This window comes from Anomaloglossus baeobatrachus, chromosome 1, assembly GCF_048569485.1.
Source record: "Anomaloglossus baeobatrachus isolate aAnoBae1 chromosome 1, aAnoBae1.hap1, whole genome shotgun sequence".
NCBI lineage: Eukaryota > Metazoa > Chordata > Amphibia > Anura > Aromobatidae > Anomaloglossus > Anomaloglossus baeobatrachus.
In genome coordinates, this window is record NC_134353.1 from 770463259 (window position 1) to 770485700 (window position 22442).

At 38.9% G+C, this 22442-nt stretch overlaps 2 protein-coding genes across 2 annotated transcripts in view; both read right to left on the bottom strand.

Moving 5' to 3' along the window:
- Positions 1 to 22442, bottom strand: part of CHSY3 (chondroitin sulfate synthase 3) — a 489704-nt gene that overhangs the window by 113895 nt on the left and 353367 nt on the right. The gene's annotated exons all lie outside the window — the stretch shown is intronic.
- Positions 20891 to 22442, bottom strand: part of LOC142303473 (uncharacterized) — a 65177-nt gene continuing 63625 nt past the window's right edge. The window contains exons 4-5 of the mRNA XM_075344839.1: positions 22182 to 22332; positions 20891 to 22064 (exon numbers count right to left, since the gene is read on the bottom strand). Of these exons, the coding sequence (XP_075200954.1) occupies positions 20891 to 22064; positions 22182 to 22332 (1325 nt within the window). The remainder of the gene's footprint in view (positions 22065 to 22181; positions 22333 to 22442) is intronic.

The window sequence follows — 22442 nt, forward strand, 5'->3', positions numbered from 1 at the left end:
AGATTATGTTTTTCAGATATTCCCAAACTGTATCTTGGGACTATGGAGAAACCATTCTTTTTCATTCTAATTAATTTACACAATAAAATATGCAGAGTTTCAGGGTACTCAGACTCTTCAAGGATTATTTAGCAATATATTTTTAATTTAAAATCATCTCTGTTCTAATATTCTCCCTTTCATAATTGGTTGCTGCTTAATGTCAAAGGGATAATCTGAACATGCATAGTCCTTACAAGCTCTGTCTCACTAAGCTTGTAAGCACTACAATGAGGCTGTCAGAGATTGCTGGAGTACACTGTTAGCTCTTGATCCTGGCCACTGTGTTTTCAACCAGAGTTGTCCAAAAAGATTTGCAAGGCCCTGGTTGAGTATCCTCATTGGCAGTATGGCCATGGGCTACAAACATGGCCATTGGATCTGGATACTGCCAATGTATTTGCTCAACTCTATTTCAAATGCTTCAGAGGTAAAGCTATTTTAAGTGTCACTGAATCAGGGGCAGTTGGCCATCTTGACATAAAGAAGCTGGGGAGCAGTGCTCCTTCTTAAGAAGATGGGACAAAGTGCAATTTTTAAAATTAATATTCTTTCTCAGATGTTGTACATTATACAGACTCTCCCAATTGGGGTTCCCTCATATTTCTTCAGGAGTCTTTCAGCATAAAAACTAAGTTCATGTGGTCAGGTAAAGCTTATCGCATCAGAACAGCTAGTTCATATTGTTCCAAGACTTCAGGGGGTGCAGCATTGCCTGATTTTAGATTTTATTACACTGCATCCCACTTCTCTTGAATTTTGGATTGTTCTAGGAAAGATGTGGGAAAAACTTGGGTTGGAATTGAACAAAGCTTTACAAATATCCCTCTTATTGCAACTCCATGGCTGGAGCTGTGTTTGGTTAAATCACTCAAAAAACAGCCTACAATAATGGCTATCCTTGCTTGTTGTACCAATCTTGCATTCCGTTCACATATCATAGCGCAATCCTCGGCAATGTATCCCATCTTAGGCAATCCAGTTTTTCCCGCCTCCAAGTATTCAGGACAATATTTAAACAGAAAATTGCTAGGCTGAGACAAGAGATAGCAAAGCTAAAAACATAAATACCTGGAAATAGAAACCAGGGGTGGGCCATGGAAACAAGGAGGAGTGCAGATAACATGGCCTGGAGTGCAGACAACATGACTGGCCAGGAGGCTAAGATGCCAAATAACCCCAACAACATGAATGAATCTAAAATTAATAAAGGTAAACCAGCAAATAGATGGATAGGAGAGAGAACAGAACCAGACACCAGCAAAATCTTCTGTGCATGCCCCCAGCAACAGCTACATAACCCACAAAGTGGCTGGCACTTGGGATATCAGCACCAAACAAGCAACCATGACCCCACAAACTCATGACATCATCCAAATAATGGACTCAAATGAGAGGTACCTGAATACATAGCGGGGCACAATACTCCTCTAAATCCCGTAGAAAGACCTCTGACAATGATATCACAGAAACCACCAATCTTCTCACAGAAGCCTAGAAACAAAGACTTTCACCCAAAATCGGACTATCAGAGGATGAAATCTTCATGAGGAAACCAACAGCCTCATGTAGAGACAAGCAGAATATAAACAAGCAGAACAGAGATATATAGAGCAGAGATATGAAGGACATAAAGACCATGCTCAGCACATTGTGCAGGAAACTATTGTGAATGGATGGGACCGGCCTAATCTATAAATCAAAGATAATCTGGTATGTCCTAAATAGGTAATTCATTACAAGGTATAGACTACTCAAAAACTTAGGGATATTTAGGTTGCAGGTGAAAATTATGTAAAACTTAAAGTTCACACTACAGGAAAATTTTATGATGAAAGTAGGGCATTTAGATAGAAGCATGCAATGGTGATTTCCTCATCTCAAAAAATTTATTGAAACCAAAGCCAATAACAGTTCTGGGTATAACCCCCTAAAATGTTAATGTCTCAATAACTTACTTGTCATGTGACCTTGAGAATCAATTACAACTTGACATCGATGTCTCATGCTCTTCACAAGTTGAGTTATTATCTGCTAATGCATGGCATCCCACTCTGGTTGAAGGGCGGCCCTCAGGTAATTGAGGTTCTGCAGTACAGAGTTATGAGCCCCTACACGAGGACTAAGCTAATCCCATCATTTTTCTATGTGAATCAGGTCTGAAAAAAGTGTAGGCCACTCCATTTGAGGTATCACAGTCTCCAGCAGCTGTTCCCTAATAATGCGACCTCAATGAGCTGGAGCATTGTCATCCATGAAGACGAAATTAGGCCTGTGCTGTTCATGGAGAGGCACAATGACTGGATTAATGATGTTATTGAAGTAGTAGGGACTTGTCACGATGTTCACAAAGTGTAGGGCAGTTCTGTATTGACTAAACACACCTTTCCACACTGTAACACCACTACAACTAAAGGGTTGTCTAGTGACATTAGTGGCTGATGCATAGATTCCGTCTCCTACCTAATGCTGTAAGATCCAGATTTGACATAGACATTGTTTGATAAACTAAACCCTAGTTGCATAAGAAGTTAGTGGCCCCAAACTTGGGCACTATACTAATATGTCTTAGCTCCTATTCTTAATCATCTTAATCTATCAGTTTCTGCTTGGGATTAAGCTACACCCTTTGTCCTCATGCCTATCTGCTACACATGGAGGGGCATAAATTCCTCTCCCTTTATATAAGAATAACAAAGAACACACAAATTCGGCAGTATAATATTCATTGCTGGGAAATCCATAGAAAAATGTTAAGGTCAAATTCCCTAACATTTGGCGTGAATTTTACAAGCTGCATAGTGTCATTTGATACAATAATACATGTTATGCTGGATCATTCAAATGATGTCAGATATTTCGTTTACGATTATTTACAATGGTAAGACTGTAACAAGCTGTCTGTACAGCGCTGTACTCGGTGTACGTTTCAGAGGCTCTGTATAAACATTCTTACTCAAAAATCCAATTTTCAATGCAGAAGACCTTGTTCCAATGAAAGCACGTGAGAGCCAAATCCCAGTGTTACCATCTAAACTCATTCTACAGGATTTTACATTATAAAGAAGAGACAGAAAAACCCCTTGGTGAACAGAACTTGAAGAAGTAGGCCCCGCTTTTATTTTACTCCATGGAATTCACTTCAAATGAATTCTTCAAGTCAGGAACATGGATTGGAAAACAACTAGGGGGGCTACTATAAAGTCATAATTAGGTAATTTATTTTTATTTCAAATTTTAATATTCTGGTAGTTTTCTGAAAAGTAAAAATATGCAAATTCTGTGAGGCCAAGGATAAACATCACGGAGGGACTTTGAAATACCCTGAGGCATTGTAATTATGAGGATCTATTACTTCAATAAAATTAAAAATAGAGAATGCAAGCACATTTTAAACCTGGTGTGCATAATACAGAGATTTGAGAAAATTAGAAACAAATGGGCACATTTTTTATTTTTCCCATGTTAGAAACATTGTTGAGGCGTTATACCATGCTTTATGCTTAACAAGACATTAGATTTATAATGTGAAAAAGGAACAGTAGATGCTGGAAGGTAGACAAAGAAGAGATATTAATGAGTTAATTTGTTAGGATCTGTAAAACATAATATGGACAGTCACTGCGGCGGTGGTTGGCACATGAAACCGCACCTTTAAAACTATTAAGTTATGGACCGACTGAAATTCCCCATGATGTGGCAGTGGGCTTCATAAAATCTGACCAGAATGTTAAACTAAGAACCTCATGTTCAGTTGCATACATTTTTGCCTAGCAAGTTTTTTTACCAAATATTAAGTTCTGTTTTTCTATTGTATCAAATACTTATTTCATGCAATAAAATGAAAATTCATACAATGTGATTTTCTGGATTTTTTTTTTATTCTGTCTGTCACAGTTGAAGTGTGTGTACCTATGACAAAAATTACAGATCTCTCTGTTCTTAGTAGGTGGGAAAACTTGCAAAATCGGAAATGTATCAAATACTTATTTTTCCCCACTGTTAGATACATAGCTAAATAGATAGAATACAAAGATGGTTATATATTATAACTAGTGATTACAGAACACAAGAGTGCTTGGTACTTGAATAGAATATGTTGGACATTCGGAAATACTTGACTAGAGTATTGAGCACAATAGGGATCAATGGGTGACTTGAGGATATTTTTCCTAACTCCCAATTCTTACCTGCACTGACACAGCCCATGGCAACCAGTCATCCCCATCATCCGCAGACATCACCCAGAAACTTCCGTTCCATCTTCCTGGTCACCACAGTCCCTATGACTTGGGTGCAGCTGGCATTGTGCGGTAACTTCCATTCTGTATGTGCCATCCAAATGTTCCCCCACTGGCCAAAGTAACTATGCAGTTAGTTTTGTTCTAGTCTCTATTCCGGAAGAGAGAATTTTTTTTTCCAGAACAGGGACTTGCGTGCAACTAACTGCACAGTTAATTTGGTCAAGGGGAACATTTGGGCCGGGTTGTCGGGGTTGTTAGGGTAAGTAACAGAAAGGGGAATTGAGCATTTAGCTTGAGCACTTGTGGAACTCGATTAAGCACCGAGCGTTGTGAGTATCCTGATGCTTGATCGAGAACTAAGTAGTGCCGAGCAAGCTCGCCCATCACTAATTATATTATATAATTCACGTTATTGGGTGTAGCTATAAGCAGTGGAGCACTAGTAGAAATCATATCCATGCCTTTGCTTGTGACATATTAAAATAAGTTTCGTCTTGGGGGTCCAGTTGCTTTAAATTACTCCTGTGCATATACATTATAGTATATAATAATGTATGTGCCTGAAAGTAAATTGCAGCTATTGAGATTATTTGACAAAACCTGTTACATATTTGCTCCTCTGCACATACATTACATACACTTATACAAAGAGTAAATTAATGATAACTGGTGAGTGGTGGAGCGGCCTAAAGGCCACTTTACACGCAAGGACATCACTAACGAGATGTCGTTGAGGTCACGGAATTCATGATGCACATCCGGCCTCGTTAGCGACGTCGTTGCGTGTGACACGCACGAATGACCGTTAACGATCAAAATTACTTACCTAATTATTGACGCGTCGTTCCTTTCCCGATTATTGTTGCTGTTGCAGGACGCAGGTTGTTCGGCGTTCCTGCAGCAGCACACATCGCTACGTGTGACACCGCAGAAAAGAAGAACATCACCTTACCTGTGGACGCCTGGTAAGCAGGTAAGCATGTGTGACGGGGACTAACGATATTGTGCACCATGGGCAGTGATTTACCAGTGACGCACAAACGACGAGGGCATGTGCGATCGGCAGCGATATCACTAGCGATGTTGCTGTGTGTAAAGTGTCCTTTATACATACATTGTACATACAGTATGTCTATTGTATGTGCACAGGACTAACGGGAGGCCACTGGACCCTTAAGGCAAAACTTATTTTCTTATATGGCAGAGAGGCTATGTACCCCCTCAAAAGCAAGATAATGGATGTTACTGCCTACAGGTATACCCAACATATCTGCATTATCTATCAATCTATCTAAAAAGTAGAAAAAAAACAGTTGCACTCTGCAATAGCACAAAAATAAACTACCTAATGAAGAAATTGGAGGTATTTGGAATATTAGAATGCCCATTATAATACTAGCCCAGCGCCACTTCACGGCACCCTCCTTTGCTGGGTCCTACTCTACACTGCATCTTTTTGGGCTTCTTAAAAACCTACACAAGATCAGCAGGTGACCACAAGAGGCTAATGAACATGGCGGGGGTTGGAGTGCAGAGCCAGTCAGACAGGGCATCACTCCACATTAAATCTAAGGAAAAAAAGAATGAAACCAGGGATTCCCAGCCGGTCTCCCATACCAGTTCTTGACTGACTTCAAACTGGACTGGCAGCACCTCCAAATGTGAATAGGTGCGTATCTGTTCATGATGTAATATAAGGCCCCCTTCACACGCACGTGAAAAAAAGTAACTGTTTTTTCACAGACGTATTAAAGGGGTGGTTTGCTCCCCGTGTGCCGTTTTTGTGGCACATGCGTGTTCTCCGTGTGTTATACGTAATAACACCCGGAAAACGGATAGTCCTGCCTTCCCTGATTCTTCCGGAGCTGTCTGTGGTGCTGAATGACAGTGTCCGGCACAGGCCACACCCCGCTGATGCTGCTTCCGGCCCCCAGTGAATAAGATGCGTTGTTCAAATTCGCTGGGGGTTGGAAGCAGGTGACAGCCGCGGCAGAAACTGCAGGGCTGGTGGAGGTGAATTTGTGTTTTTTTATTTTTACAATGACACGTGTGTTTCTCCGGCGTGTCACATGGGACCGCATCCACACTACATCCGTGTAGTACGTGTGCGGGCCGTGTGACAGCCGTGCTGCCGGAGAAAAATGGACATGTCTCCGTATGGAGCACACGGGCTCACGTCTGCTCCACACGGAGGCACGGGCCAATGGCTGACCACGTGCGTGCACATAAACCCAGTGATTTTAATGGGTATACGTGTGCCCCTGTCTCCAGTACATGCGGAAACAGACCTAGCACGTGTGTGTGAAGGGGGCCTAAAGAAAAGTAGCAAAAAAACAGTCGCACTCTGCAATAGCAAAAAAATGAAAAGATATGCACCTATTCACATTGGAAGGTGCTGCCAGTCCAGTTTGAAGTCAGGCAAGTAACGGCATGGGAGACCAGCTGGGAATCCCTGGTTTCATTCTTTTTTCCTTATATCTATCTATCTATCTTTCTAGGTGTGGATGGGTGCAATTTTTAAGAAAGAAATATTTGCATTATAAATAATTAGGGGTGGCTATACCAAGTTTTGTTTAGGGGCTCAGAAGTTCCAAGCTTCCCCTGCACACAAATACGTATTAACTTTATCAGCAGTTCTAGACAGATAGGTTAAATATTTAGTTTAAGCATCGTATTTTTCTATTTTAACATTCTTCAAAAATGTGTGATTTGCTATTAATACATCTGCCTAAAATATACCTTTCTGCAAGTTTAGGAACAGAATGTCAAGAGACGCAGACAAAAAAATAATAATTTAACAGAGTTGACACAGATTTCTTTTCAACCTGGGGACCATAAAAATGCACAAAAAATGCATATGAGCTCTACATCTATATTAGATTGTATAACGAAGAATGCAGAAAATGTTTTGTTTTTTTATAATTACTAGTTTCATTATTGTTTATTTCCCTGCAGTGATGACCCGCTGTACATCCACATGATTGCTTCAGCCAATGACTGGCCAGTGACTGACAATAGCCCTCACCTTGAGGTACACGCGGTTATCAGAGAAGTAGACAATGTCTCACAGGACCAGTGCATCATCATCGCTGGAATAGCATGAGAATGATCATGTTAGTATTCCTCTTGAATTTGAGGGGTTTTACTTGTTTTATCTTGGATCTTTTTTCCTTAAGCCTGCTTTACACGCTGAAGTATATCTTACAATGTGTTGGCGAGGTCACGTCGTAAGTGACGCACATCCGGCATTGTAAGTTACATTGCAGTGTATGACAGGTACGTGCGACTGCGATTGAACGGTAAAATGTTCATCGCATACACATCATACCTTTCTCTAGAATTGCATGTCAGATTGTTCATCGCACCCGGGGTAGCACACATTGCAGTGTGTGCCACCCCGGGAACGATAAACAGATCTTACCTACGTCCTGCCGCTCCCGGCCCACAATGCGGAAGGAAGGAGGTGGGCGGGATATTTACGTCCCGCTCAGCTCCGCCCCTCTGCTTCTATTGGCCGGCTGCCGCGTGACGTCGCTGTGACGCCGAACGTCCCTCCCACTCCAGGAAGTGGACGTTCGCCGCCCACATCGAGGTCGTATGGACGGGTAAGTATGTGTAACGGGGGTTAATCGTTTGTGCGGCACGTTCAACAAATTGAATGTGCTGCACATACGATGGGGGCATTGCAAATCGCATACGGTATCGTATGCAAAATTGTAACGTGTAAAGCAGGCTTTAGAGGTTGTATATATTGTTTTAAATGTTTACTGAAAGATATACTTATAGGGAATTTAGATTGTGAGCCCAAATCGGGAGAGTGCTAATGACATCTGTAAAGTGATGTGGAACAATGGTATCATTTTATAAGTAAAAGCTTATTCCGACTTAAAAAGGTATATTCGGGAATTTATTATTTTTTTAAATGTGCCTAAGGACTAACAGGAGGGTAAATGCTACCTCCCTGCCTGTTGTGCCCAGCACCGTTCTTCGCCGGCATAGACCACTCCTGCCAATAATACAATGGCTTTGGCAACAGAGTGAAGGCTTCTTTTCTGTTCTGCTCTGTAGACGCTGTGGGAGAGCTGATGTAAGTCATGCTAATTGACTTCTGGCTCCATGCTGTCTAACTGGGGGAGCCTGATGTCAATCAGAGTGACATTGGCTGTGCCGCCCTGTCTTCAGAGCAAAACAGATGAAAATATGCCACTCTATTGTCACAACGTCAGTGGGAGTGACTGAATCATCGGAAGGAGTGGTCTGTAGCCCCTCTGTGCTGACAAAAATGGCACCGGGCAAAATGGCAAGTAGGTAGCAACTAACTGCCTGTCAGTGATATATTAACAAAAAGACAGGTGCATTCTGAAAAGCTAAGATATGTTAACAATGAATATTGGAATATAAACATGCATATCGTAGCATTGAAGACTGCTACAGTTGCTTTATTTGTTAATATATCTCATTTTCAGTATGCACCTGTTCACACTTGTGTGTTAGGAAGTGTCATCAGTCTTTTAATTGCCTGTTAGTACTTAAGCACATTTTGAAAAAAAGTCCCGGATTTACACTTTAAATTTTCCACACACGAGTTCTATTCGTGCTTTTCACAGATATCACTTGCACCTGTCATAATCTATGGAGATTTTCACATGTCCGTGTATTTTTTTGGGCCGAGTAGTCCACATAAAATCACAGAGACATCTTGAATCGATCTCGCAAATTCAATTCTATGGTTTCATGATAAAAAACTGGACAGTAATCAGATATCATCCATGTGCTGTCCGTTTGTCATGGACTGTTTGATAGGAGAAGCTGGTGAAACCCCCATCATTTTTTTTCAAATGGCAAAAAGTGATGAAACTCTGATGGTAAAATCTGATCAAAAACACTGATGAATCTCGCACTGCATTTTGTGTGAGAGAAACAAATAAAGGATAACAACGTACAATATCCATTAGCACATATTTCTTCTGCCACAAGGAGCGATGATAACAATTAGAACAAATCATTACAATGAAGAGTTATACCAATTGTTTTGTTTTTTTTGCTGAGAAAACATTGAGTAAAACTCTACATTACACTATTCACTCCATTTTATACTCTTACTGGTAATTTTGTAGTATTTTTCTACTAGTGAACTCACCTTGAAAACTATCCATTAATGATGGTACAATGATGGGTTAGACATTTCCAACTAATTTGAAAATCACATGGCAAAAAAAGCATCAAATGATTTATATAAGTAAAAAAAAAGAAAAAAAAGAGCCACATGGGCTCCCTCTTATTTTGATACCCAGGCAAGCTAAGCACACGGCTGGGGGCTGCAGCCTGTAGCCGTGGGCATTATCTGTGCTCGGTATCATAAGGACCCTACGCCATTTTTTGATTTATTTATTTTTACACCATGATAGAGACACACACAGCACCTGCACTTGTGATTGCAAGCAGTCAGACACACTGTCACACAGTCTTACTTAAACCAATAAGAGACACCGGGACTGGACTGCTGGTGGGCGGGGAAGCAGTGCATATGCATGAGATTAATGAGCGGACCCAGACATAGGTTTGCAGCCATGCTGGAGACTGGTAGCTATAACACGCTAGCTATAATCCCTATCCCTTCTACCACCATTTTAAAACATTGGATTTGGGTTCCCATAGACTTATATGGGAATCAGCATCCAGGCTATTCAGGATTAATTCCAGGCCAGGATCGGGGTTTGTTTGTTTTTTTAAATCGGTTGGACCCGTCAATCCTGGGTATCTGCAGGTCCGCCCATCACTAAACATGACATAATTATTTTATTGCCCACTTTATGAACTTATGTCACTTACATTTGTGACCCACAGAACTATTGCCTTTTAGATTAAATTAGATAATGTAGATGTGTTCATAAAATAATAAACAGAATATCTGAAATCTGAAACATCTCAGAACGTCTCATACTGTTAATAACCAAAATGCACTTTACAAGGACCAATATTACAAACAATATCACTATACAGGGCTCAATTAATACTGGATAGGGATACATTTACCATATTGTGACTGTAAAAAAACTAAAAGTATCAAAGTATCAACACAGTAGTGATCATTAATTAACAGAATAAAACTAATGTGCATTCATATATAAAAAACAACATAATGAACTATTATTACCATGACTCAGTGACCATATGGGGGTAGGTAAAATTCTATACTGGTTATCTGCAGCCTGTATAAGTATTTAAATCCAGAGATTCACCCATTATTTATTTTCCAATTACAGACATTAATTTCTTATGTTTTTCATTCGGCTTAGACCGCCTACCACACCACATTAGTATGCCCCTAAGTAAGGCATCCTCCTAAAAATTAATAATGTCCCCAGTGTGCCTATAGAAAGAATATTGTCCCCCCTTTTAACCCTCTGTGCACTAAGGTTGCCCTGTGTACCCATTTGAAGGTAATAATGCCCTTTGAGAACCCACTAAAAAGCAAAAATGCCACTCTGTGCCCCTTTGAAACTTTGAAACTCATATAGTCTCATATAGCCTCAAAATAATATTTTTCTATTTTTGTGCACCGAATAGTTGCATATTGAGTTTAGTTATACAAAGCCTTTGCTTTTCCCTATAGGGTTCTGTATTTACAGTAAATGACTCTTCAAGCAAACAGCCTACTGAAAGCGATTGGAGCTATGGAGCATGGAGCGTTTACAGTAAATATGGAAACTTAGGAAGGCAGATAGGGTACTTTGCAAAGATTTACACAACCTGGGACCAATAATGCTGTTTTTCTAGTATTTTACTGTATTTAGATGTAACTTTGGAATCAATACCGAACCTCTTTGCTCATTGTGTTGTAATATCTATATAGATTTATGACTTTAATAAAACAAGGGCTCTGAATCGCTGCAGAAATGGGCTTTAAATAGAGGTGATTATATCGATTTGTACAAAGAAGTTAAATTGGTTACTTCTGGAAACCGACAAATTACAAGGATACATCTTAGGAAGCCTGATTTACAGACATAGGAATAGTATGGGCAACTAGTGTACGTGCAGCATATTTCACATCTACGGCCAATTACCAAATGAACAGTATCAAAGACTACAACATTATTATTACAAGATTTTATTAGCTACTAAGCAGGTCCTGCTGACTGGTGAGTGAAGGAGTCTAAATTCCTTGTATTTTGCTTTAAGAACATCTGGAAATAATGGAAAAGGATTCTAGTTAAAGTCATTTGCCAGCACAATTTTGTGCACCTGCTTAACCCTTTGGTAGTTGCACAATTTTGACAGCTATACAAGCCACAGATTGGAGATATTGGGGCAAAGAACTATTCATCTCGATGGACGTCATTATTTTGAACACCACAGATCAGTTACTTCTTCCCTAAATATCCTCCTCCAGACTGTGTCCCAGCTGTGCAGCTGTTTTACATAAGAACTTTTCCGAATTAATAAGTATTGTTATCATTGTTTGAGCTGGCACGCTGGTAGACGTTGCAAGCCATGCTTGACGCAACTAGATTGGCAATCTTTACCAAAATATATTGCTCTGTTACAATAGAGGTATTCTAAACCATTTTACAATTAAAAATTGTTCATTAAGTCTTAGATTTTGTTCCAAAATGTCATTAACTTTATAATTGTTTGTTATTTTATTGGAATTTATACAAATAAAAGATCAAAACCAAAAAGGTCAAAACATGAGAAGAGAAGATTAAGTGGGGATGTAATATTTATAAATAAATGGCCCCTTTTTAGTAACCTATACAATAAATTATTCTTTGTGGACCCAAGAGAGAACATAGGGTTACAGCTTAAGGTCAAAAGAAGTATAATTTCACTAAAAAAAGAAAGAACAAAAGCATTACTTCACTGTCCAAACTGTAATGTTACAGAACATGCGCCTAAAATAATTAGTCATGTTTGAAAGAGTGGATAGATTTAAGAAAGGGTTAAATACAGTTCTAGTAAATCAAAACATTCAGAATATTGGAATGAATGTACAATGTTAATCAAGGGATTTGTCTGATTGCCAAGAGGACTGAGGAAGGAGTTTGCTCCCCTTATGGTGAATTGGATCTCTGCCATTAAAAGAATGACTTTTGCCTTCCTCAATTTTTTTAAAATAAAAAAAAATATACTTTATTTACCTTCCCAGGGTCCTGTACTGAGTCTCCACCACTGCTCCCGATGTCTGCTATTGTCTGCAGAGCTGACGTCACATTGATAGTGATAGCGCTGCAACCAATCAGTGAGCTCAGTGGCTCTTAGCCGCTTAGGCTATCAACTCGAGCAGAGCCACTTAGCTCTTTTATTGGTTGCAGCGCTGTTGCCATGATTTTAGGAATGTAGAAAATAACAGACACTGGCATGAATAGTAGACACTCAGTGCTCAACCTGGGGAGGGTGAGTAAAGCATAGTTAATTTTCTTTTTAAACAAACTGCAGCTGGGGATAGAGAGGTTTTCCAAAATTGTAAAACCCTTATACAATTCTTTCAATTTACTATATTAACAGTTAACTCTGGTAGCTAGCTATTCTCCCCAGTTCTCGATATTCGATCTTTGGAGCTTGACCATGTAGTCTTATCTTTCCCTGTAGACAAAATTTGATGTTCTGGCTTTGGTACTTGACGACTTAGTCTGCTCCTTCTCGGATGACAGTATTCGGTGTTCGGGATCCTCTGGCAATGGTATTTGGTCTTCAGTTTCCTCTGGAGACGGTGTTCAATCTTCAGGTTCCTCTGGTGACAATGTTTATTCTTCAGGTTCCTTTGGACTCCGTACACTTCCAACCAATTCCACTATAGACAACATGAGCCGGCTCTGCTGCATACACATCTGCTCCCCTGGTAGTCTTGACGCCAACTCCACTTCTTTCCCTCCGGCCCAGCCTTTTATGTTTTGTAACTGCACCACAGCTGCTACCTGACCTGGTGCCTTCTTCCAACTCTTCCCATAGGTATATAAATGCCGTGGAGTACTAAACATGGGCATCTTCTTTTGCACCCCTCTAACAGCAGCTTATAATATTATATAAGATAATTTACAGTTTTCTATGTTAAAAAAACTGCAATGTGTCTGTAAAAAATGGTTGCTACATGGTAATTCTAAATGCTACTTGATTTTTTTGGGGACCCATAGACTTGAATGGGTGAGTCTCATCCCACACAGAAAAGAAACTAGAGAATGCTGAGATTTTTTTCACACACATATTCGGTCAGTGTAAATAATTTCTCAACTGAACTGCTTCATTAAATAACACTGGTTCTGGTGCTTCCGAGTGCTGTCCGGTTCTTCATGGAGAGCACTCCAACCAAAAATATGGTGGTGGGAACTTGGCCTGCGAGGGAATGATCAGTGCAGGAGACAAATATATAGTGATCAGTGAAGAAAAAGGTTTTTTTTTTTCCACAGGATACTGCATATTTGATACTCCAAGAACAAAAAGGGATCCAGCATCTTAGTCCCAATCCAATTTTTTTTATTTTTTTTTTCCTACCTATTTGTATGCATTTTTATATGTACATATATTTATGATTCATTGCCATTGGATCTGTTCATATATTCCCCTTACTGCTGCTCTGTTCAATTATGTCTCCTAAATATCGTAATTTGTTGCTCTATGTATATATTCTTATAAGTATGTCTGACTTTTTTTATTTTCTTTCACCTTTCGTGATGTCATATCCCTTTCATTCCTCCTCCCCTTTCGTCTTTAAATCTCCACCATGGATTGGGACTAAGAGCGAACAGCTCGAAACGCGCACTATCTGTATCACGTTATTTCCCATGGGGATTTTTATGTCCTGGATGTGATGTCTATCACCCCCTGTTTTAATGGAATGTGAATAAAGTTTATTGTTTTTTCTACTTTGGACGTGGATGCTGGATCCCTTTTTGTTCTTGGAGTATCCTGGCCTGGCCGGCTTTCTTCCGTGCACCTGTCCTTCATTGGAGTCTTCATTAGTCTGGGTGAAGCTGATTTTTCCTTCCCTTTTGCAACCTGTATATTTGATACTCTCTTTGTGCAATATCTTTGTGCAATTGAAAGTAAGAAACTTTACTATATAAAGTGGAAAAAAAAACCCTTTTTCTCCACTGATCACTATATATTTGTCTCCAGCACTGATCATTCCCTCGCAGGCCAAGTTCCCACCACCATATTTTTGGTTGGAGTGCTCTCCATGAAGAACCGGACAGCACTCGGAAGCACTAGAACCAGTAACTAGTGTTATTTAATGAAGCAGTTCAGTTGAGAAATTATTTTCACTGACCGAATATGTGTGTGAAAAAAATCTCGGCATGCTCTAGTTTCTTTTCTGTGTGGGATGAGACTCACCCATTCAAGTCTATGGGTCTCCAAAAAAATTGGGTAGCATTTAGAATTACTGTGTAGCAACCATTTTTTACAGACACATTGCAGTTTTTTAACATAGGAAACTGTAAATTAAAAAGTAAAGTTTCTTACTTCAATTGCACAAAGATATTGCACAAAAACAGTATCAAATATACAGTATCCTGTGGAAAAAATAAACTTTTTCTCCACTGATCACTATATATTTGTCTCCTGCACTGATCATTCCCTCGCAGGCCAAGTTTCCACCACCATATTTTTGGTGAAAAGTGTATGCAACAGTGTATTGTGTAAACTGGAGTTCCCATATAGAGTATGTAAATAATCTAAAATAAGCTTCGTGAACAGAGGAACTCATGATAAAGGGTTTCATGCCAAGTGAAGCACGCATTCCTGAAGAGCCCCACCATTCTCAGTTTTAGCATAGCAAAATCAGTACTAGTTTAGGCTGCATTCACACATTGTAATCACAGTACACCAAGAGTGGACACAGACAGAAGGAACAAAATATGGGCTCCTTGCAGTCCAATACCTTGTCATAATGACAAGGTCCACCTGTTTTGGAGCTAGAAGTTTTTCCCTTACTTCTTTGGCCCCTGTGAGGCTGCACAGGTTGCACCAATGGTATGTCCGCTCCTACAGTAGACCATTTTGCTGTAATTTTCAAGCATTTGCGGCAAAAACAAAGCAGGACTACAATGTGTGAAAGCAACTTTAGAGGGAACCGGTAACCCTATAGCTGCAGATAAATACCATTTTCCGAGGTGACAGATTCTCTTCAAGGTTTTCCATATATATGTTTATTTCAAGGATAGATTGATACTTTATGTATTTGGTAGCACGGCACGTTTCCTCCTTGCACAGAAGGTCAATACGTACAAAGATGAGCGCAGTCGGAGAAGGCTTGATCTCATCACTATTATGTACATTCATGGATTTATTTATAATCAAGGGAGCACAGTTGCCATTCACTTAAATCATTCATTTGTATCTATGGATTCTGGTAACACTGGACAAAGAAATCAATACCACCATTTAAATGTTAGGAGCTCATGCTTCCTGAATGGTGTAGGGAGGGAGGTAGACGGAGTCACTTTGTGAAATATGGCTTCATTTATTTCATTTAGCATTTACTTAGTAGATTACACATGCATGTGGTTTTGTTTTGCAACATTATATGTCTGGGATTCATTTTCAGATGTGTTGCATTGGACTGATCCTTACAGCAAAACTGCCAGGAGCTGATGAAAAATATCCTGATTGACTAATGTGTAAGGATTGCAAAGTTGTTGTCATGGCAACCAGAGATTACTTTCATGAATGGGATTAGATGTACAGTTTAGTAGTAGTCAGTGCTATACTTATGTGATGTTACTAATCCTGACAAAAGAGAGCTAATTAAACCAGGACAAAACCTGGAGTGTCAAACATCATTAAACCCCCGTCTTTCTCTGTCTATTGATCTAGAAAATCTCATCCATTTACATATGGAGGGCTCTCAAAAACAGAAAGTAATCAAAATACACTTTGATAAATGTAATATAACATCTTTGGTCTATAACGCTTGAGGCACCCTACATGTACATATGTAACAGCCTATACATCTGTTTCTCTTTACAACAACTGTACCATGAGAAAACCCTAAAAATGTGAATCAGCCTTTCCTATCACACAGAAAACACGGCATAGAGAAACATATAGGGTATGCAATGCTCCCTGGGAAATTAAATATGCAAATTGAGTGCAATTGGACACCCAGATTTCTTCTGTGAAGGGATAATTTGCATACTTTATTACTTAAGAAGCATTACATGAGTTGTAAATCTACCTAAGCCAAAATGGTGGTCTGTAAGTAAAAATGTTACCCTTTAGAGAATTTGTCGAAGGCCTCTCACCCAGCCAGCTAGTCTCCTACTTTCACAGATGAGTGGCAAGAACCCCAAAACAGCTACATGGAAATGGAGAATAAGCCTTGGCTTTATGTCTTAAGTCACTGGCGGACATAGAAAGAAAAAGGCTCCTGTGCAAAAATAGTATAAGTGCCCTTTCCAGTTCAATAGCTCATCATAATGCACGATTCCACCAAACTAAGAGGTGGTATTTGGCCCCCTTAGTTCATGGGCCCCTGTGCGGCTGCACCAATGACCCAATGATATGTCCACCCCATCTTAAGTCATGTGGTAAGGTTCTTTAAAGGGTCAACATTGGATTATACACTTGCCGCTTCCAATAGGTGGTACTGAATAGACTGTTTTCTTCCTTTGTGAAAACGCTATATGCAGATCGAAAAGATGCTCACAGTACCTTATTATATAGACAATACGTAAACAGACACTAAATACAGTCCCAGCTCTACTGAATATAATCCTAGACATAAATATAGGCCAATATAAGTGTATTATAATTATATCTCAAAATAGCTCGATGTTTTCTATATTTCAAGCCCTGCCCCCACATCAACATGACATTAAACCGAGATTAGTTTGCAGAAAATTTCAAGGTTTAAGATAATAATGATTAACAATCATTGTCCCACACTATAGTTTTATATATACAGCTTGCTGAAATATCTGTAATAATATATACTTGCATTCTTCTCCTTCTTCTCTTTATTCTTCTTATAACTTGCCTCTTTTTTCATGTTCCTCATTGTGGGTCAGATTTGAGGTTTACAGATGTTTTTGGCTTATCAATTGCAAGTTTTTAAAAAGTTGTATCTGAATCTCTCCTAAGGCCTCTTTCACACGTCAGTAATTCTGGTACGTATGTGCTAGTTTTTATATGTACCAGAATCACGGACATACGCAGACCCATTATAATCAATGGGTCTGTGCACACATCAGTGATTTCTCACTGACCGTGTCTCTGTGCGGCGTATATGCATGTGCGTGATTGCCGCACGGAGACATGTCCGTTTTTTCTGGCATCACCAATGTCCCACGGACCACACTATGGTGTGATCCGTGAAACACGTAGCAGAAAAACACGTACAATGAAAATAAAAAGCATTTTTAACTCACCTTCTCCAGCGCTGCTTGTCTCTGGCCTCAAAAAAAAAATAAAAAATAAACTGGAGGACAGGGATAAAATACAAAAAAAAAAATTTTTGTATAAATATCACACCATGAAAAAGTGCAAAATGCTTAAGACAAAAACATAATCATAAAATCACATAAAGTGCAGGCTAGGGAGGATAAGGTAGATACTAATAACCCCTCAAAGGAACCCAGGTGACAGGATGTAGATGGTTGCAAAACCCCCCTCTCTTTAGAGTAATACAATCAAATATTAATAATCATACAAATTAAAGATTGATAGGGGGTGAGAGGAAAAGTCCCTCTATATAAAGACCCTGGTAGTACTCTAAAAAACACACACAGCGATACTAGTGATATCAAGGCTAAACAATGGCTTATATAAATCGCTGTGGAGACAGTGCAAAAATTACATACCAAAGGGTCGCTGGTCACCTGGGGTCACAGAGGGAAAGCGCTCTATGCCAAGGAAAAGTTCAGCACCATGGACAGCCGGAGCGGGGTCAGGTGAGTTTATCTCCAACTGCAATCACGAATAACGTATCACGGATTGCACATGGACAACCCACGTGTGTCGTGAATCACGGAACACGGAGGAACACGTCAGTGAAGAACGTCTGTGTTTTTCACTGACGTGTGAAACAGGCCTGAGGCCTCTGCCACACTCACGTGTAAAAAACGTACGTTTGCTGTAGTCCGTTTTTTGTGTCCGTGTTCCGTATTTGCAGTCCGTTTTTCCCCTCCGTGTAGTGTCCGTATGCATATCGTGTGTCATACGTGTGTACGTGTGTGCGTTTTCGTGTGCGTGAAATACGTCAGTGTGTGTTCCGTGTGCAGTCCGTTTTTTGTGCGTGTTTAACATGTTTCACACATTGAGATAATGGTGATTACTTGGAATTAAATGACACATAGGTGTATGTGATTAGGACATAAATATAAGTTAACTATAAACTGTTTCCTGCTTGTATTTTGCCTTGGAGCACCTATGTGTTGAGACAAAAATTGTCGCAATGCCATTATCCACGGAGGCCTTAGTGTTTTTATGTTGGATTATATCTCGTCGTTTTGGCGTTAGACGGCACATGTTGCATTATGATAATGTAAGAAGAACCAGATTGTGGGTGCATCCACTAATGATGATGCGACCTATGCATGGTCATTTCCATACTTTATTTTTTGAGTTACGGAATTTCCCAGATAAGTTTTTTTCATACTGCCGTTTGTCAGTTGAGAGTTTTGATTACTTACTAAATATTTTACGACCTCATTTGCAACATCAGGACACTTGGATGCGGCTTTCCATTTCCCCAGAGGAGAGATTCATGGTGACTCTGAGGTATAATTTTTTTTTTTTTAAATTGTTTTTAAATGTGTTATTTTTCACATTGAAATGTGTAATTGATCTTTATTGATCTAATATCTGTGTAGAATCAATGTTTGTGTTTTATTTTGATTGGTTTAATTTGAAATAACATATTGTTGTTAATTGTAAATCATTGTTTGTCTTGTTTTCATAGATTCTTGGCGACTGGTCAATCTTTTAGTGCTTTACATTTTGATTTTTTGTTGGGGAGATCAACCATTGCCGTTATAGTACGTCACACATGCGACATGATATGGCAACATTTAAAAGAACAAATGATGCCTCAGCCAAACAGAGAAGATTGGTTGAAAATCTCTAAGGGCTTCAAGGACTCTGTTGACTTTCCTAACTGCATAGGAGCTTTGGATGGCAAGCATTTCAGAGTTAAAAAGCCACCAAACTCTGGGTCACGTTATTTCAATTTTCATAGGTTTTTTTCCGTTGTTATTTTGGCATTGGTTGACACAGAATACCGTTTTATTTATGCAGACATTGGGGCCTATGGTAGTGCCTCAGATGCCCGTATTTTCCGTTCATCAAGATTAGCCCAACGCCTGCAAGAAAATGCATTATTGATCCCCCCACCAGTTGCCCTACCTGGTACATCTGGACCGTTGGCACCATATGTGATGGTAGCAGATGCAGGATTTGCATTATCCAAACATGTTATGCGACCATATCCAAGGAGATCCATTGATGACAGGAAACAGTACTTTAATAATCGGCTAACTAAAGCAAGACGTTATGTGGAGTGTGCATTTGGTATTTTAGCTAACAAATGGCGCATTTATCAGACAACTATTCAGTTGCACCCAAACTTTGTCACATCTGTCCTCAAGGCTACCATAGTGCTTCACAATTTCTGTCGGATACATGAAGGAGGAACTTATGTGGATGATGAATTTCAGATAAACCATGTTGTTAATCCAACAGGTGAACCTATGTCTCATAATTCCGTGACATCTGGTTTACAAATTAGAAATTTATTTACTGATTACTTTAATTGTTTTGATGATAACAATAATAGTGATGTATGTTAAGATTGTCTTGGATTTATTTAGAGAACAATTTATTATTTTTTCTTATACGAAAATGTGTAATTATTTCTAAACATCTAAGAGCTTAAATCTTACTTGTATTAAAGTGAAAATGCGTTAATCATCAACTGACATTTATGTTAACAACATGGATTTCTGAATGTTGTATGTATGTTTTTGTAAATTTCTGTGTTACTATCATGTTTTTTTTGTTATTTGAAACTTACAACATTAATAATGTTAAACGTCTATAGAAAAAATGCAATATTATTTTTAAATTTAAATAATAAACATGATAGTTTTTTTCACAAACATATTTTTTTATTAATAATAAGCATATTAATCCATAAAGTAATGCTGTTCTTTTGTCACATAAAAATAATAAATGAACATATTGTTCATCTTCTGTTAAATTTTACAAAATGAAAATTTTTATGGTATTCTTTCGAAAATTAAAAATATAATTTACTTACAAGAGTAAATTTTCAAAAATGTGTCCATTGGTTACAATGTTGTACAATTGACGACCAATTAAGTTGGTCTCATGTTGGACATTGACATAGACATAATAAATGTAAACTGTGTTTTGAGAATATAAGAAGTAATCTAACCATCAAATTGGTTGGGTACAAATGTGTTCCTAAAACTAAAAAAACAACCATGCCATCAAACATATATGTGATCCGTCACTAAATATAATCACACATGTTTTATTTTTTTTTAAACTCAGAGTTGACACATTTTTGGAAATCCCTCTTTTTAGAAATTTTGACTCATTCATCATATTTTTTTTTTGAATGTCAAGATTACCAAAAATGTGTATCATAAGTCAACAAGATCTTCTAGTGAAGTAACCTGAGTGTTGCTGAGTATGTTGTTTTGTGTGGCCTCAGAAATAGTATTTTCAGGAATGGAAGCAGTTGTTTGCTGAACAACATTCCTATTACTAACTACAGTATTGTGTGGAACAGTCTGTTGCATGCTTGTTTGTCCCAACACATTGCCTGATGTTGAGTACACCTGTGGATCTACATGGGTAATTGGGTATTGTGTGTGTGTATGTTGTTGACCTTGAGGATAGTTGACTGATGTTTGTAAGTGTGGTGTAGGTAACATAGTTGTGATTGGATAATGAGGCATCATGAATGATTGTGGGTATGTTGAACCAGGAAACAAGTTAGGTAAACCACCAATATTTGTGGGTTGAGTAAAGTAACTAGTACTTGGAGTGGGTTGTAAATTCATATAGTTGATGGGTTGCTGTGAGGTTGCACTTTGTACAGTGCTTAAGGCACCAGTATTGGTTGCAACATACCCTTGTCTAATTGGTGTTGGGAATAACGTACTTGAAGCAATTGAAGGTTGACCAGATTGTTGTAATACTGGATTATTGACTATTACAGTTGCCATTGTTGTTTGTGTTGAAATTGTATTTTGATTGTCTGTTGTGTTTGGGACTGTATGTTGTTGCATAATGGTACGCCAATTTTCTATGGCCTCATATACTCTCACTGGTTCCTGTTCTGCCTGACTAGCTGAAAGTAGGGTCAGCATAGCAGCACGTACACGTTCCTGCCTATCGGATGGAATTTTGGTTAGGCTAGAAGATAAAGACCGACAAAAGCGCTCGGCATCTGTTTCAGGAATCAGAGTGTTCATTATGTGAATAATGCGTGTGTCAATTATTTCCGGTAAGGATCTCATTTCCTCAGGTCTGCGGATTCTTCTTGCACGTAGAGGTTGTGGTGCAAAACGTGGAAGTACATTTGTTTGTGTTGATTGTGTAGCTGGTGTGGTTGTTTGTTGTGTTGATGAGGCTTGGGTGTTGGTTTGTGCACTCTCTGTCCCACCCTCATGTGATTCAGTTGCTGCATCTTGTTGAATCTCTGGATTTTCACTGTCTTCTCTGCCAGGTTCTTGTTCTGATGCTGAGGTGGCTGTAGCAGAGGGACCAGCTGTTGGTTGATCATCTGAATCGTCTAGATTATCCTCCGTTCTATAAGAAAAGAGACAACATATTACAATCTTAACATTTATATTTGTACAATTATCTTCATGAAGTAAATGAAACTTTTTTTTTCTTTTTTTTTTTTTAAAAAAAAAAAAAACTTACTGTGTTACTTCTAAGATGGGTGCTAGGAAGCTTATTTGTTGATAATAAACATATCTGCGTTTGCGGCCTTGGCTGGATGAGGATGGTATAGGGTTGTACTCCCTTCGGTACTGATCACGTGCAGAACGCCAACGCCTTTTCACCAAGTCAACTGTGTAATTTTTAAAAATATGTCACTTGCAACATTCACCATAAATCTGCACACATTAATTAAAATAATGTTTGCTAAATGTAATATACTATTTAACCAAATCATGTTGG